The sequence below is a fragment of the Drosophila eugracilis genome, unplaced genomic scaffold (genome assembly GCF_018153835.1).
Source record: "Drosophila eugracilis isolate 14026-0451.02 unplaced genomic scaffold, ASM1815383v1 contig_1897, whole genome shotgun sequence".
Taxonomy (NCBI): Eukaryota; Metazoa; Arthropoda; class Insecta; order Diptera; family Drosophilidae; genus Drosophila; species Drosophila eugracilis.
Window position 1 is genome coordinate 330,932 of NW_024572751.1, and position 16,620 is coordinate 347,551.

General features: G+C 41.9%; 2 protein-coding genes across 2 annotated transcripts in view; one reads left to right on the plus strand and one right to left on the minus strand.

The window, feature by feature from the left end:
* Nucleotides 1-16,620, minus strand: part of LOC108114957 — a 57,193-nt gene that overhangs the window by 30,276 nt on the left and 10,297 nt on the right. The window contains exons 2-3 of the mRNA XM_017226151.2: nucleotides 4,431-5,321; nucleotides 1,466-1,890 (exon numbers count right to left, since the gene is read on the minus strand). Coding sequence (XP_017081640.2) covers nucleotides 1,466-1,890; nucleotides 4,431-5,019 — 1,014 coding nt within the window. The 5' untranslated portion in view covers nucleotides 5,020-5,321. The remainder of the gene's footprint in view (nucleotides 1-1,465; nucleotides 1,891-4,430; nucleotides 5,322-16,620) is intronic.
* Nucleotides 7,749-9,190, plus strand: LOC121529800 (collagen alpha-3(V) chain). The gene is made up of 2 exons (XM_041817798.1): nucleotides 7,749-7,773; nucleotides 7,845-9,190. Exons 1-2 carry the CDS (start codon nucleotides 7,749-7,751, stop codon nucleotides 9,188-9,190), a joined length of 1,371 nt encoding a protein of 456 aa, XP_041673732.1.

The following is a 16,620-nucleotide window of genomic DNA, read 5'->3' on the forward strand; positions in this document are numbered from 1 at the left end:
CCGCAAAAAGTAATTTCATGCCAGCGTCGATTTTCATCCAGCAATTTTCCAGCATATTTTGGATGCTTCCCGCTTTCTCGGCTCTAACCGCCCCCAAAACTGTTCTGCCGTCAGCCTTTGGCTCGGTTTTCCATTGCCTGTTTGCCTGCAACCCTCAGCGCACAGCCACGGAGTTGACTTGATGAACTTTTGTGGTGCGAACTGTCTCCTTGCTCTGTTTCGAGATTGTTTGGGAAATAGCAAACTGCTGCTGCAAAATGCCTGCGGCTGTTCCAGGCCATGCTTAATTAACACACAAAATTCTGCTGGAGGGTTTTACATGTTAGATAACCCATAAATATAAATGCATGTTGCTATACCGAGTAGACCGCAAATGAATTTAAAACACACATAAACTTCAAAATCTGTAACCATTCAGATTTAGCTAATACCTATAGGAACTGTTTAATTATTTGTTGCAACTATGTTTTAATTTTCTCTTTGCTAAGCCACATTTAAAATTGTATGTGTGAACAGTGCCTAATTCGCATCCCTATCGATAGCCCGATAGTGTTGAGAAACGCCTAGTTAGTAGTGTTGCCAAGGGACGATGGAAAGAGCTAGAAGAAAACTGGAGAAGAACACCGTGTGCAGAGCGATTTATAGTTTCAATTCCTACTCAATTATCCACATAATAATAACTACATACCACTCAAAAAGCTTCCCTTCACATATGTTTTCCTAAGCTTTAATATCCCCAAGTAAAAATTATAAAAGTCATTCATAACACAGTGCCATTTCTGAGACACCTACTACCTTTCACACCTACTACGCTTTAGAAAATATAAAATTAAATAAATAAATGCTATTCTTTTTCACAAAAATAAGGGTTCACTTTCTTTCTCTCTCTAATCGGTAATCATTATATCTTCTCTAAAATAACGATTCACACAGTCTGATTTTATCAAATTAGGATCTTTCTATTGGAGGTTTATGATATAGACGTCTGTTTTCCTACTAAAGCTTCGTTGACGTATCCTAAGACTTTCGAGAAGGTTTCAAACCAATAAGCTAGGTTCGCAAAAGGTAGTGAAACAGACAGACTGATACGAGATTTCGAAAATGTCCCATTCACTGCATTACTAACATTTTATCAGAATGTGGGAACTCACTCAGTTAGGGTATAACAAATTATTTCCAAAAGATAACATAGTAATTATGTTTTGCGTTGACTTCAATCCAAATTATTAAATCGGAAGTACAGAATTTTGTACAGAAGATGTTGGTTTACCACACTTTTTATATAGAAAACTTTAGTATTATAAAAATCGGATAGATGCCTAGGGTACTAACTTGACAATAAGTTATTTCTAGCACCTCAATTCGTTCTCTCACTAAAGTGCTAACGGACGATAGCCCACCCTCCAGCACTCACCCCGAGATTTCCCTTTGCATGTCAGTGGTCTTAAAGTTAGGACGTACTCACTTTCATTCGCGGACAGGGCCACAGGACGATGGTCTTATTAAAATCGAGGGCCAGTTGCTCAGCCAGCTGATGACAGTGACCAGAGAAGCTGCGGGCGTCGTTCCACAGTTTTTCCCCATTCCCGCCGAAAGATAAGGAGGCCTCCTGGTCCGCTGACAACTGCTTCGCTTTGGAGTCCTGCTGTTGACGAGGATGTGGCTCCTGCTCCTTCTCCTGCCCCCGCCCTCGCCCTCGCTGCTGCAAATTTTGCTGATGCTGGTGATGTTGCTGACGTGGCTGGCTGGGCGGGTCAATGTCCATATTCGCAAACTTGTTCACATCCACGCTGAGGTCCACGTCGGTGTCTACGTTAATGCCCGCATTTAAAGTCTTTACAACGCTCTTGTATTTGGGCAGCTCGAGTAATTTAATGAAGCCACTTAAATCTGTGCGCCGTCGTCGACATGGTAGTCATCATCAGAAAGGGCAGAAAGAAAGAGAAACATTTTATGAGGCATATAAAAAAGTTCTGCATATTTGAGCTGACTCGGTGGAGGATTTTCTGCGAGTGTATGTGGGTATGTGCTCAAGCGGTGTAGTAACTGTTACTGCTGATGAAGGCAGCCGTGCCCATAGCAAATCTGTCTGCACCGGCAGCAGTTGTTGCCCCTGCTCCCTGATCAGTGATGCAAACTCAGGAATAAAAATAAAGTATAGTCACTCGAAAGTACTATAAGTAAACATATTTTTCTCAAAAAATGTGAAATCTGGAGATGATAAATAAGCTAAACAGAAATAAAATAAATAATAATTTGGTCTATAATTACTCCTACATTAAATCCTAAGCAAATGCAATAAATATGTGTTGGGTTGGGCAATATAACACCTCTAGAAAAATTCTTCTTCGCATTTGGCTTTATAATAGCCAAACTGTCATTGCTCTTGAAGAGAAAGGCCCTACTGTAGGGTCCAAGTGCCTATCTGTGGATTCTCAGCATGACCTGCTAACGGCTGACGTCTGCCGGCTGCCATCGCAGGCAACTGGCCAAGTATCCGACAAGTGGACAGAGTTATGAATGCCAGAGATTCACATGCCTGGGCACCGAAGGGCCTTGACAGGGGAGCAATACCCCGGGTGTTACGACTGAGGTAAGAAATGGTAAATAAAAATATCTGGCAGATCCGATCCATGCGCTGACTTCTTTCCGCCCGCAGCTTAAGAACTTTTCTTGGTGAATAACAGTCTCTGTAAATTAAAACTTTGCCATTGAAAAATCCCAACTTACGTTCGTGAATATTTATGTCGAATTAGGTTTGCTCAAGTGATAAGCTATTTAAATGGGTTTGGCCATAGATCGCGATAAGCTGAATGTGTATTCGGACTCTCGGTGGCACTTCCATTTAGAAAAGTTTCATCCCCGGCCAGGTCATTCCTCTTCTGGCTATTCGACTTATTATTTTAACTTTCTTTATCCGTGCTCAGTTCCTTTAGTTATTTTCAGAGTACAAACGCGCACCTACACATGCCAACTTTTTGGCTCAATCATTTGGCGCCAAAGTTTTTGCTGAGTGGAACAATTTTTTGTTGTTTGTTGTTCACAAAGTCCAAGTTTGATATCTTTAATTTAGGGGACTGCCTCGAAGGTGTCATAAATAACAGGTGAAACTTGCCTCCTCCCACAGCCATCTAAATTGATTTAAGTGCCCGACAACGAAATTCAATTTGCAAACCAAACTAACGTAACGTTTTCAATCCGTACAAATAAATTCCATTTGCCGTAATTTAACTTGGCTGTCTTACTGCACTGCAGGTTTTAATGTTCTGCAAAATATTGAAATGGGTTCTAGTTGCATATGTCCCCAGTTGCAGTTCATGTCCGGAGAAAAGGCTGCAAGTTTATATGCTGACCAACGTTGGCAACGGCACAAAAGAGGCTAAAACGAGAGGCTCGTAGACTGGTTTTTACCTCCTACCTCAGGACAAAATAAAACGGGACCTTGCCGGGGAAATAGTTGGATAATTGTATTATATAAAAAGCTCACACAGGGTGTTGTGGATTGATTGGATGCTTACACATGTTGCTGTTGTGTAAGCCTCTGCGAATGTCTGTGCGGTGAAATTGCCAGTCGCCATGTTGTCCAATTATTCTGCAAATTGATATTCCAGCAGTGACAGCTCCTAGTCAGTTTTAAAGCTCGAGCTCCTTCTCTGCGACTCAGCGAGAATCGCAAAACTAAAAGGTCTCCTCGCAAAAAAGCGGCAGGTTTGAGAAAGGAAATTGTAAGTTGTCACCGGCAGGGAGCATAAATATTTACGATGTCAACGACTACGAAAGATAGCTTAAAGTAGGAAGGGAAGTTTCCGTAATTAAAGCTATAACTTTTGCTGGGAAATGCGTAAAAGCTGGCTGTCTATTTCCCATCTCTCCTCCAACTCTAAAAGGAATCAGAGGCAGGACGTGCTTGAATTAGTTTAAATTTGCTTGGAAAAACGATGGATATTTATGGAAAAGGAAAGGTCTGGAAAAGGAGGGAAAAGAAATCAAAGCATAATGCATGCAAAATGAGTTTGCAGAGGGTCGGAAAGCAATGTCTTCGAAAGCTGAAAAAGTTAAGACATCCCGAGCAGAGATTTGCCAGCCTTGATAACATCAACTTTAATTCATTCGCTTGATTTGTATTTCCTCACTCAATTAGCAAAGTTTCCCATAACTTCCACTCTGTTGGCTGCCGGCAAACATTTACCCCCAGCAAACAGCCGGCCAATTCATCTTCATAAACTGCCACCTTCAGCCTCCGTCTCGTGCGGAATGGCTTGAACGGAAAAAAGAGGAAACTTGAGCATCAGGCACACACAAATCATCGATAAAACACGATGTCTAAATGCATGTTGGCAGGGATTTTCAGGGCTGTGGCAACAAACAAGGCAAACAAGGATGCTTGGCCTGTTTCTGATGGGTTTGTTTTTCGGTTTGTGTTTACTCACCCACATCACGTAGGAAGTCGACGCTGACATTAGATAAATGCAGTTGGAAAAAGTCGAGGAAATTCTGGAACCCCTGTTGCACATGCGTCATATCAACGTGCAGCGAGGAAGGTATTAAAACGGCCATTCGTTGACGTTGCTGCTCCTGTTGCCGCTGCGGGCGCTGATGTTTCTGCTGTTGCTGTTGCTGTTGCTGTTGCTGTTGCTGATGCTGGGTTGCGGGCTGTTGCTTTTGACGTTTCTGACGTTCAGACTCACGCGCATTACGTGGACTCTTTGGCTGTGTTGCTGTCGGCCAAATTGAATTGCTGCTAAGTGTTGCTGCCGTCGCTGTCGCAAGGGAAGTCCGCGTAGCCGCATTCGATTTTGTAGCTGGCGTTGTTGTGAAATCTGTTTCTATCTTGGCCGCATGCAGGACAAGGACACCCGATGCCGGGAGGTTGGTGGTTTCTGGGTGGTAGGAGGAGGAGGAAGGGGAGGAGGCAGGATTCAAGCCGAAGGCTAAAGAGGCAGCGCCGGGGGAATCGAGAAAGAAGAAGGCTGTCAGCAGCAGCAATAATTTAGCAACTTGACAGATTGTTAACTTCATTTATGTTGCGTATTTTTGTGTGGTTTCTTAATGTTGCTGCTGTTGTGGTTGCGCTTGTTGTCGATTGTTGCGATGCAGAGGTGGCTATTGCTGTTTCCGTTGACCGTTGCCCACTGCTCACTGAGTGGGCCCTTTTCAGATCTGCGTCCTTGGCCGATTACATTTTGTGGCCCCTACTGATGCCGTGGTTGCAGCTGCGTTTCTTGCGCCCTTCCCTATTATTGTTGTTAACGAACTTTGACGGAGCTTTGTTCGAATTCGCCATAATTGTGTTTCTATTGCTGGAAAATTGTAGTTCCTGCCTGCGAAAGAGGGATGCACAAATAATTTCATTTCTCATTAAAAGTTTTCAGTGGAAACAGTAAGTTTGAATATATAACTAGGCCGTTTAATCGGTACTTCGAGGGAATCATTCTGAGCGCTTTTTGTTTTATACATAATGCTTCCCGTCTTCTTCTTCTGGAGGTTTTTAAGTTAATTTATTTTTCCAGTATTTTACGTTTATAATTTAAATTTACATAGTTTCTAGCATTTTCAAAGATACTCTGCTCAGACTGTACGAAACCAAATTTACAACAAGAATGCTTAAAACTAATCACTAATTGTTATAATTTTACTGATGCCATCTCTATGTTAGACTTTAAAATCTATTTAAGTTTTAAAATTTAGATGACAGCTCTTGTCAGTATCGTTAACAATACAGAGACCTGCCATCATGACATACTTATAACCTTTATTTGCCCATTTTCCTGGCCCACAAGCAATGGATTTTTTTGACTTCCTGACATTTTCATTAAGAACTACGCACCCAAATTAATTAAATTAACATTTCAAATTAGCTTAAAAGTTCAGATGGGCCACACACACGCACCTGCGAATCGGCATCAACAGCCAAGCACACAGCCAGAGCAGAGGTTTGGCTCTCTGGTGCTGCTTCCCCTATCGTTTTTCTACACACAAACACCCCCGCACTTAATCACCCGTACATCCATACACTGCAGTGAGAATGCCAAATGCTAGGTTATAGGTTCCTCAATGTATAGATTTTTTTCTTAATATGATATCATATTTTTAAATTTATTATTACTTTTTCAGGCTTAGATATATCAGGTGTTGCTACTTGAGGGCAGGAGTTCGTTGATAAATCCTTTTATAACTCCTCTTTAAATTAGAGTGACCTCAGGCTTTATATAACCAATGAAATGTTTCATTATGCGTCTATGAATTAAAAAACTAAAAACATACTTAAAAATGATAAATGTCAAATTAAAAATCTTTTGCAGACAGTATATAATATTCTTGAGATATAAATTTCAGGAGGTACCAACTGAAATAGCTTCTCCGCTGAATTTTGTGGTTTTTTTAGAACTCTTTCTCTGTACGCGTTTATCGACTGCAAATTTAGAGGTAGAGGAAGTGGAAATGACAACCTCTGCCGGGATTTTTCAGCTACGTTTGGCGCTATAAAAACGGGGAAGCCATAAAATTGATTTGACTAAATAAATATATTGTAGGCTAACACGTGGTACTCCCTGTGGGGCCGCCAACTCGTTCCGACTTTGTTTACTTTGGGAGCTCTCCCTTCTTTGATTACTTCATTTGAAGAGCCACCCAATCCCACGTAAACAGCACATCCACTTTGGAGGCATTTAAAGCGTAAAGCTCAGGCTGTGCCCCAGCTATTCCTGGATCATTTTTTCCTTCCGACTCAGCCCCCGGCAATTTGATGCTTGATTACCTGCGTAACGCATTCGTGCGGCAATATTTCAATTCATCAACATGACAGTCTAAACTTTCATTTATATATTAAAAATATGCTTCGTTGGGGCCTTCACCTTCTGGCAGGTCCCGGGGCAATGTCATCCGATTGCCCGGAAATGATTGATGCTCCTGTTTTGTTGTCGCCGGGCCCACATAAATAATCGGCCTGGAAAATTCGGAAATTTCTGAGATGGCATGGCAACGCGATTTGCCTCGAAGTGACAATGCCAATGATCTGATGGCTGTTGCCGTGGCGGCACACATCGGCCCCTGGGCGGTCTTTTTAATGATGGATGGCATTATGTCTTATGACAGGATCAAAGTTTGTTGCCTCACTTAAATAGTGACTTAAGACCAAGTGGATTTGTACACTGATAATACAGGCAATAAACCAACTGACAGTTAGTAAAGGAAGGGAAATTAAACTGCCACCGTACTAGAATAATTCATTTATGTTGAAGAAAAATATTCATTTTATACTCGTACATTCACCGTGGCATAGCGCCTTGCTAGCAAATCTAGTGGATCGAATCGATAAAATTTATTTTTATACCCTTTACTCCTAGAGCTGGCGGCATTTTGTATTTCTCCAAAAGTATTTAACAGAACCTGTGGTTAAAATATAATTTATGTACATATTTTTTCTTTCATTAATTATAAGCTATAAGAGCTAGAAAGTTCGAAAAAAGCATGCAGATCCTATGAATACCTTCGCACCGCCGAAGTCATAAATGGGCAACGACGTCACCGCATTTTGTATTATGCCTCAGTGTATGGTTATGCCAACGGAGGGCTCTATATAAAATAAAAATAAGAGTTTTTGCTGGTAGCATACAATGGGAATGAATGGGTGAACCGAGTAATGGGTATCTTATGGTCGCATCACTCGATTATCGCGCACTTTCCAAAAATAAATAAATAAAATGTATTAAAGCAAAACACCAGTTCTAGGGATACATGCGACTAAGATGGCTCGCGCTCTGCTTTTCTATGGTATGTCAGAACCAGCTCTGATTTAAAGAAGATACTGACTTTTACAACCTCCACATATATTGCTTCAAAAGGGCTCCTAGCGGGGACGATGATGCTCATGGCTATGGGATTGTTTGGCAAAGATGAGAGGAGGCTAAAATACCGAATTTTTCATGAGGTTGCGGTTCAGGCTAACAACAAAGTCGTTGACCCGATATCCGTTTCCCAGTTAGCCGAGGCAAAGAAGAGGATAGTTAGCGCCGAGTTAAGCCCGGAAATGATGTCCATGGACCGCCTGCAAAGTCACCTATTGGAGATTTGCGACATGATCAAAAGAGATCCTTGTGAGATTCTGCAGGCCGAATCGTGCCCCTCCTGGAGACCAGGTTGTTACAACCGACCGCCAGCGGAAATATGCCCTCCTTGGAAACCGGAGTGCAATGTTCCCATCCCGGAAAAGAAGTGTTGGCTTGACCCAGGTGAGCACTGCCCGTTGCCCTTAGGAGCATATTGCAAAGGAAGTGGCTGGTGTAAGCCAGGAAGCAGTTGCCCTCCTCTCCCATCATCACCGCAAGGCCAGGAGTCCACAAAAGCGACAGAAATTAAAACTACAGAAATTCCGATCACTTTTATTTCCACGGAAACAACTTCTATGAGGGTCATTCCAACCGAAAGGACAACTACGAAAATTACTCCCACGGAAACATCTTCTACAAAGGCCATTCCAACCGAAAGGACAACTACGAAAGTTATTCCAAATAGCTCAACTGCAAAGAACAGTGAGCCCGGCGAGTGTGGAAGACCAGGAGCACCAGGTGGACCAAATGGTCCAGGCGGTCCGATGGGTCCAGGTGGGCCTGGTGGTCCCATGGGGCCTGGCGGTCCCGGAGGCCCTGGTGGACCTGGCGGGCCCGGAATGCCTTGGGGTCCTGGAGGACCTGGTGGGCCTGGTGGTCCAGATGGACCCGGTGGTCCGGGTGGACCCGGGGGACCGGGCGGCCCGGGAGGACCTGGAGGACCATGCAGGTGGGGATGTGAAAAGATAGGAAAAAAGAAACCTCCAAAGCGAAAATGTTGCAAACCAAAACATGGTAGTCACCGGCATAGAGTTCACTTACCAAAAGGTCCGCATGGACAGGAGCACCTGACAAAGCGGACCTCCAATGTTAAAGGCGGTATACCAGATCCTGCAAAATATGACGATGCTGGACGGGCTACGACTTTTGGCAGAAGCTATCCAGGAAGAAAGTCGCCGAAGATGGACATGTCTGACCATAAGAAGGGATCCGTTGTTCACTCAAGAACATTCCTAGGTGGCATGAACTGGAAAATTCCAAGCCACAAAAAAATTGATTTGACGATATTCAGAAAAACAGCTGACAAATGCATCGTGGCACATGTTCTTAAGTCGTTCAATGAGGAAGTTAAAAGAAGATAGGAAAGGCTTGCCTAGGTACATTCAAGAAACCTTTTTATAGTAGTAGTAGCGAGCTGCTATTCAATGATGCCTATAAATATTTGAAGGATCTTGTAAAGGAGGTCCTACAACTAAGTTTATCTGTCATATGGCTCAACCGGAACACAAAACGTAAGCAAACTTCTATTCGAATTAAATTAGGAAATCTTTTTTGAATGGTTACAAATTCAAGCAACTGCTTGCAAATAAACTACAACTGAAATATATGCCAGCAGCGAAAACCTGTCTGTGTAATTTTAAAAAGCCACCTTTTGGGTAAACAATGGACTAATGTCTTAACTGGCGTTACCGAATGCCTATAAAAGGCTTATTAACCCTAATTTCTTAACAAATTATAGACAAAAAATATATATTTCGATTACAGAGAAGAGTAGAAGCGGTAACAATATTTTCTTCTACCGTCGCTTTTCAACTGATACCGTATACACTTTTAGATTACTAGTAATGGATGTAATTAATCACCAATTTATCAGAGATATTGACAGTAGCTGAGGTGTGGATACTACTTATGTTGAAAAACAAGTTATAAGTGATAGTGCAATCGAAGATAAATAAGAAAAACTTTCAACCCAACAGGGAAACGAACAAAAGTTAAAGTATTGCAGCGACAAAATTGCTTTTAATTTTATGGGGTTCTATGAGAAGTGTAATAAAGCTGCAAACTTGTAGTGGACAACCCCTCCATGAGGTTGGTGATAAAATGGTTTCATGAGACCGAAGGGGGTCGGACTGGAGCGAATAATAAACAACAACAGCAGCAGTAATAAAAGACATTGACGACGAAACGGTGGCGTTTACAGAAATAAACATATTAAAAACTTTCAAGGATGGTGGTCATCACACAGGCAGGGTCAGTTTGGTGTGTACAAAATGAGCTTTAATTTTATATCATAGTTAATAGATCTTTTGCCACGGCGATTCCTCTCTCCTTAACACGCTTCATTAGTTCTAGATACTCCTTGTTTATGTTTACGAGGTGTGTTCAAAAAGTAAGGTGACTTTGTATTTTCAAGAAAAACTATTAATTTATTTATCAATATTTATGTTGTCCCCTTCAAAGTAATCCCCCTCAGATACAATACACTTATGCCAACGGTTTTTCCAATCCTCAAAGCACTTCCCATAAGCACTTTTCGGTATAGCCTTGAGCTCTTGCAGCGATGCAGTCTTTATCTCTTCAATCGTTGCAAATCTCCGTCCTTTCATAGGTCTCTTCAGTTTTGGGAACAAGAAAAAGTCACATGGGGCCAAATCCGGTGAATATGGTGGCTGAGGCATTATTGTGGTGTTGTTTTTGGCCAAAAAATCTCTCACAAGCAAAGATGAGTGAGCAGGGGCATTATCGTGGATGCAAAAGCCATGAATTGTTTTTCCACAATTCTGGACGTTTCTTTCGTATTGCTTCTCGCAAACGGCGCATAACTTCCAGATAATACTGTTTATTGACCGTACGACCATATGGTAAGAACTCCTGATGCACCACGCCATGGTAATCGAAGAAAACAGTGATCAAAACTTTGACATTTGATCGAACTTGGCGTGCTTTTTTCGGTCTTGGCTCGCCTGGGCTCTTCCATTGGGACGATTGGGCTTTGGTTTCGATATCATAACCATATACCCATGATTCGTCACCAGTTATGACCCTTTTGAGTAAATCTGGGTCGTCGTTGACGTCATTCAACAGCTCTTGAGCGATGCTCATGCGACGGTTCTTTTGGTCAAAATTCAGCAATTTCGGAACAAACTTCGCTGACACACGACTCATACCCAAAACGTTTGAAAAAATTTCATGGCACGAGCCAAGCGATATACCGACATCTTCAGCAACTTCTCTGATAGTGATTCGACGATTTTCCAAAACAATTTTCGTCACTGCTTGAACGTTTTCATCAGTTGTTGACGTGCTTGGGCGTCCAGAGCGAGGCTGGTCATTGGCATCTTCCCGGCCATCTTGGAAGAGTTTGTACCACTTGTACACATTTTTTTTACTCAGAACAGTTTCACCGTATGCCACTGTCAACATTTCAAGTGTTTCAGAGCACTTAATTTTATTTTTTACACAAAATTTGATGCAAATCCTTTGATCCATATTTTTCGATAGCAAAAAATCGCCGAGCTCGCAAAATAACTTGTAACTTTACGCCTCTCACAACCAAACAAAAGAGGATGTTCCATTGAAACTTGGTACAGATGTTAGGGAAGAGTGTACCAATATAACAAAACAAAAAAATCGATAATCGAAAATATGTTGCCCGCGAAATTTGAAAAGTCACCTTACTTTTTGAACACACCTCGTACTTTTATTTTGATATGGTTTTCCTCTATCCCATTTTTCATATTATCCTGATCCCTTTTTGTTATTGAGTTTGTATCGGCGGCTCCTTTCCTAAGGAAAATGTAATTAGGGTATGCCCTCATACAGACAGGAGTCTGTATGCATGGGTTTATATTCGGTTGACGGCGTTTTCCGTCGATGGTGCGTATACGCAATGTCGTATGCTCATTCGCCCGGCGGCATCATCCTTGGAAATTTATAACCACTTGTTTTCCCGCTTATTTACATACATATTGACACAGGCCAAACGGCAGTTAGTGCTGTGTCTGTGTGCGACTGTGTGTGTATCTGGAGCATCCTTAATACGCATACATATGCATTGAGCCGTGACTTGAGGTCGTAGTTCAGCGGTAGAATCGTCGACGTCTTCTTCGCCGTACTAACGATGTGCGCGGTGTATTCGGGGCAGCCTGAGGAGTGGATCAGGGGAGTGGCACTTGGGACAAACCCTCATAGACACACACACACACACATCTCAGAAGGGTCTTTACGTGGCTGGGGGTGTGTGTTTGCGTTATTTATCATATGCTCTGGGTTATGAACGCCTTCTGTTAGACCTACACTGCAAGACGATACCATTTTCTTTTATTTGGCTTAATTATATTTCTTTTATTTATATATCTAATTATTCTTTCTTTGACAAGGCGAATGCTAAAAAGGTTTTAGGCTTAATAATAAAACCATTTGGAAGAAGAGAAGTTTTTAAATTATTTGAAAGTTTTGAAAGCAATTTATAAGAAAAGGGCCGGTTGAGAATAGCTTGTAAGCTAGGTGGGCTAAACCTAAAAAGATCGGATTTAAATTTCAAGAACAGTCTAATTATTACCTTTTGTCGCTTTTTATTCTCGATGTAGCTCAGGGAAAGATTCCATAAATTGTCGTGCATTTGCTTTCGGCCATATACGCCTGTCCCGCCCAAGTCTTTGTTTAGTTTTTCTGTGTTTCTGTTAGTTTTTGTGGCTGCTCGTTGGTGGAAATTTATATGAGCCCTGGCAGTGTTGTCAGTGAGTGTAATAACTCAATTATGTGGTTACCCTGGTTGCAGTGAAAAGCGTTACATCTCGTCCCTTTCCTCCTGGGGATGCCTTTGTTCTGAGTGCTTTATCTGTTGGGTGTCCGATCTGGAGGTCCCAGTCACACCCACCTATTTACTGAGATCCTGTACTCGTAATTGGTTTACCCGTTACTCGTAGAGTAAAAGGGTATACTAGATTCGTTGAATAGCATGTAACAGGTAGAAGGAAGCATTTCCAAACCCTATAATGTGTATACATTCTTGATCAGTTTCAATAGCGAAATCGATTAAAACATGTCCGTCTGACGGTCTGTCTGTCCGTCCATAATATTATAGTGTATACCTTCCATATTTTTGTCAATATCTATCGAAAGATTTTTCAAATCGGAACATTATTTCGCTATTGATGAAGAAATTTATGTTAGAAGGCCTCGCATGGAAAGTGACGTCACCGTCAGTTACTCAACATGCTTTTTCTGACAAAAGATGGGGCTTTGTCCATTTCCACTAGCAAAATATTATTTGATATTGCTTTTCTTCTTGTTTCAATTTAAATTGCTGCTACTCCCCCGAAAAGAGTGGCGCGTTAAGTTCGGCTAACCGACTGTCGTCGCCGCAGACAATGTTTGTCACCTGGATTGCGGTTAGAGGAGGCTTTTCACCTCAGTCCCGGCATTAGTTTGATTCTGAGTCGGAGCGGGGTCTTGCAATCAAACGGTCCGTCGTTCTAACTTGAAGCGATGGTTGATGGAAAGAAAACATCGACCCCCTTTGTTTTGATAGTCCGAGACAGCAGTTGATGAACACATTCTTAAGCCTTTACTTCTTAGGTTAAATTTAAAATAGGTAATAATAACATGATTGTTAAGTTAGTTAGTCTTATTGTAATCGGACAAATACACTTGTATCGCACAGCATAAACTTTGCGTTAAGCTAAAAAATTGGCCCAGAGCAGGAGTCCTGGGCAAACAGAAGAACCCCTCAGTGACTGCTGCCGCATAAATCTTGTGGCAAACTGAAGCTTTTAATTGGTCTTTGTATTCTGCGTGGCAGAATATCTGTGACTGATTTCGACTCTGGGCACAGTAGCTGATGATTTTCGAGTTTTATGCGGCGAAACCTGCGCCAAAATCCGCCGGAGGGAAGTCGCTGTTCGAACTTCTGTGCCACCGCTCTCGAAGCTTGTTTTGGCCGCCGTGAGGGCCCGCTTTTTGGGTTGGTTATCTTTTCTGTTCTATTTTTTTCGCAACGCCGGCAGTTATTCATGTCTGGTTTTACGGTCAGGGGTGGGGAGGAGAAGGGAAGGCTGGGTGTGTGACACATGTAACGCTTGCAGCGTCGAACAAAAAATTTCAGCATTCGCGCTCTTTTATCTTTCGCCTTGCGATTTTGTCCTTTTTGTTGGGCTTGTATTATTGTGCGCTTTTTCACTGGATTCGCGTAGGAAATGGTGCTATTTTTTGTGGCATATTGTAGAGAGGGAAAAACTCGCAGGACAAGAAAGAGAGTCGGCTTACCAGAGGCTGTGCTGAACATGTATTTTCTTTCGCACCTCACTACCATTCTTACATTGTTTTTGCTTTCTTAGCGCATGTTTGCCAATTTATTGTATTCAATTAACAACATATTCCACTTTATGGGATTAAATGTATAATCTGTTACTTTCTGGAACTTCAGTTATTGCTCAATTTCTCGTTTTGTCCTTGATCTCAGCGACGGGATAACAATAAGTCCGGATACTCGAATTTGTCTACTTTTGGCGACAGAAACTGCTTGCGTAATTTGTGGAAGAGCGAAAAAGAGAGAACGACTTGGAATGGGAGGAGGACGGTCTTACAGTAACCCACAGCGAAGGCTTGATAAATGGGAATAACGAAGTCTATAACTAGGGAAGTATCAATACATATTCACTGTTTTAACTTAAATTAAAATCTCATTGAATTTCGAAATAGTTAGATTTCTTTATCTTTTGGACCGAGCCTGCAACCACTGTGCTTTGCCAAAGTTGTTATTTTTGTTTTCGCTGATGGCCTGTTGTTTATTACCGTTACAGCTGGTGGTCGTGTGTGTCAGTGTTGGTGCTGGTGCTGGCGTGGGTGGTTTGTTTTTTCCTTGCGTGTCGCTCGTTGTTTGTGCAAAAATTAGTCGCCAGCGACAAAGCAAAAACATAACCTTGAGGGAGCCTTAAGAAAACTCGCAACATTTGAGCCGGAAAAGTTGATTTTTATACCCGTTACTCGTAGAGTAAAAGGGTATACTAGATTCGTTGAAAAGTATGTAACAGATAGAAGGAAGCGTTTGCGACCCTATAAAGTATATATATTCTTGATCAGGATCAATAGCGAAGTCGATTGAGGCATGTCCGTCTGTCCGTCCGTCCGTCCGTCCGTCCGTCCGTCCGTCCGTCCGTCCGTCCGTCCGTCCGTCCGTCCGTCCGTCCGTCCGTCCGTATGAACGCTGAGATCTCAGGAACTATAGCAGATTCAACGTTGAGATTAAGCATGAAGATTCTTGAGGTCCCGGGACAGCGCAAGTTTATTACAGCATCCTGCCACGCCCACTCTAACGCCCACAAATCGCAAAAAACTAAAATTGCTGAAATCTCAGGAACTATTGGAGTTAGAATGTTGAAATTCAAAAAGTATAATCTTCAGATGCCAGCGCATCTTATAGTGGTACTACTATCCGGCCACACCCACCCATACGCCCACAAGGCTCAAAAGCCGGTTTTCGGATTTTCTAGAAAAGCTAATATCTCGGTAACTATAAAAGATAGAAAGTTCGGATTAAGCATGTAGGTTTTTATGATGCTCCCAATGCAAATTGTTTTCTTCCGATCAAGCCACGCCCACTCTAACGCCCACAAAACCCGAAAAACCAAAAATGCAAAAATCTCAAAAACTATAAGAGCTACACAATTTTGCTTAGGAGCACGTATTAAGGAGATGCCTCTGCAACTTGCCACGAAATTGCACCCAGCCACGCCCACTCTAACGCCCACAAACCGCGGAAAACTGTGGCGTCTATAATATTATTATGAATGCCTTAAATCGGAACATTATTTCGCTGTTTATAAAGAAATTAAGTTATAAGGCCTTACATGGGCAGTAACGTCACTATAAGCATCCTATAAACTTCCTCTGACAATAGGTGGCGCATTGTGAATTTCCACTAGCAAAATAATATTTTAAAATTTTGTAAAACAGTAACGGGTATCTTATAGTCGCGGCACCCGACTATAGCGTTTCCTCTTGTTCTTATTTCTTCTGTTGTTGTTGTGTTTGAGTGTCGTAATTGTAGGCAACAAGGTCGTTAGTTTGGCACAACTTTTTCGGGTTCTGACTGATACCGTTGCTTGTGCTTTTGATTGCCCTAAATGCCGATTGACATTAATGAGTTTTGTTAGCATAGCCTTGGCTTAACTCAATTGCAGACATGTGGATTAGTTGTGAGTTCCAAGGACTTGTTTGAGATTTTAAGGTCCATAAGGCATCGCCAAAGTCGAAGGCCAAACCTTGATGTTGGGCTAATAAAGCAAATTGATCAAAATTGTTGAATTACTTACTAATAACATTCGTAGGGCGGTGAAGGTAATGATTATACTTGGCAAGACATAAAGGGACCGAATCAGATTGTAAAGAGTTCATACTCCTATAGCAATGACCTAAAGAAAAATGGATCTGCTTCCATTCTGGTATTTTGAAGATGTTTTCTTCAGCATAACTCATTACAGCTATTACAGAAAGTTTGCCATGGGGCATAATGATTTCTAATGCAATCATGAAAAAGTTCTTTTTGATTTTGACATCCATTGAATTCTGTTTTGTGCCAAAGTCGTTTAAGACTAGTCCTCCTCTGTCGAGCCCTCTCGATTTTTGGCTCTCATCTCGGCTGTCATGTTTTTTTGTTCATGCCTGAGGGAAAATGTAATTTCGAAAAAAGCTAAGACAGCCCAGGCAACCAAAGTCTAAAACAATTTCCATCGCCTTGTTTGCACGAATTTATGCAAATTTTGTTGTGCTCCATCAACGCATACACACT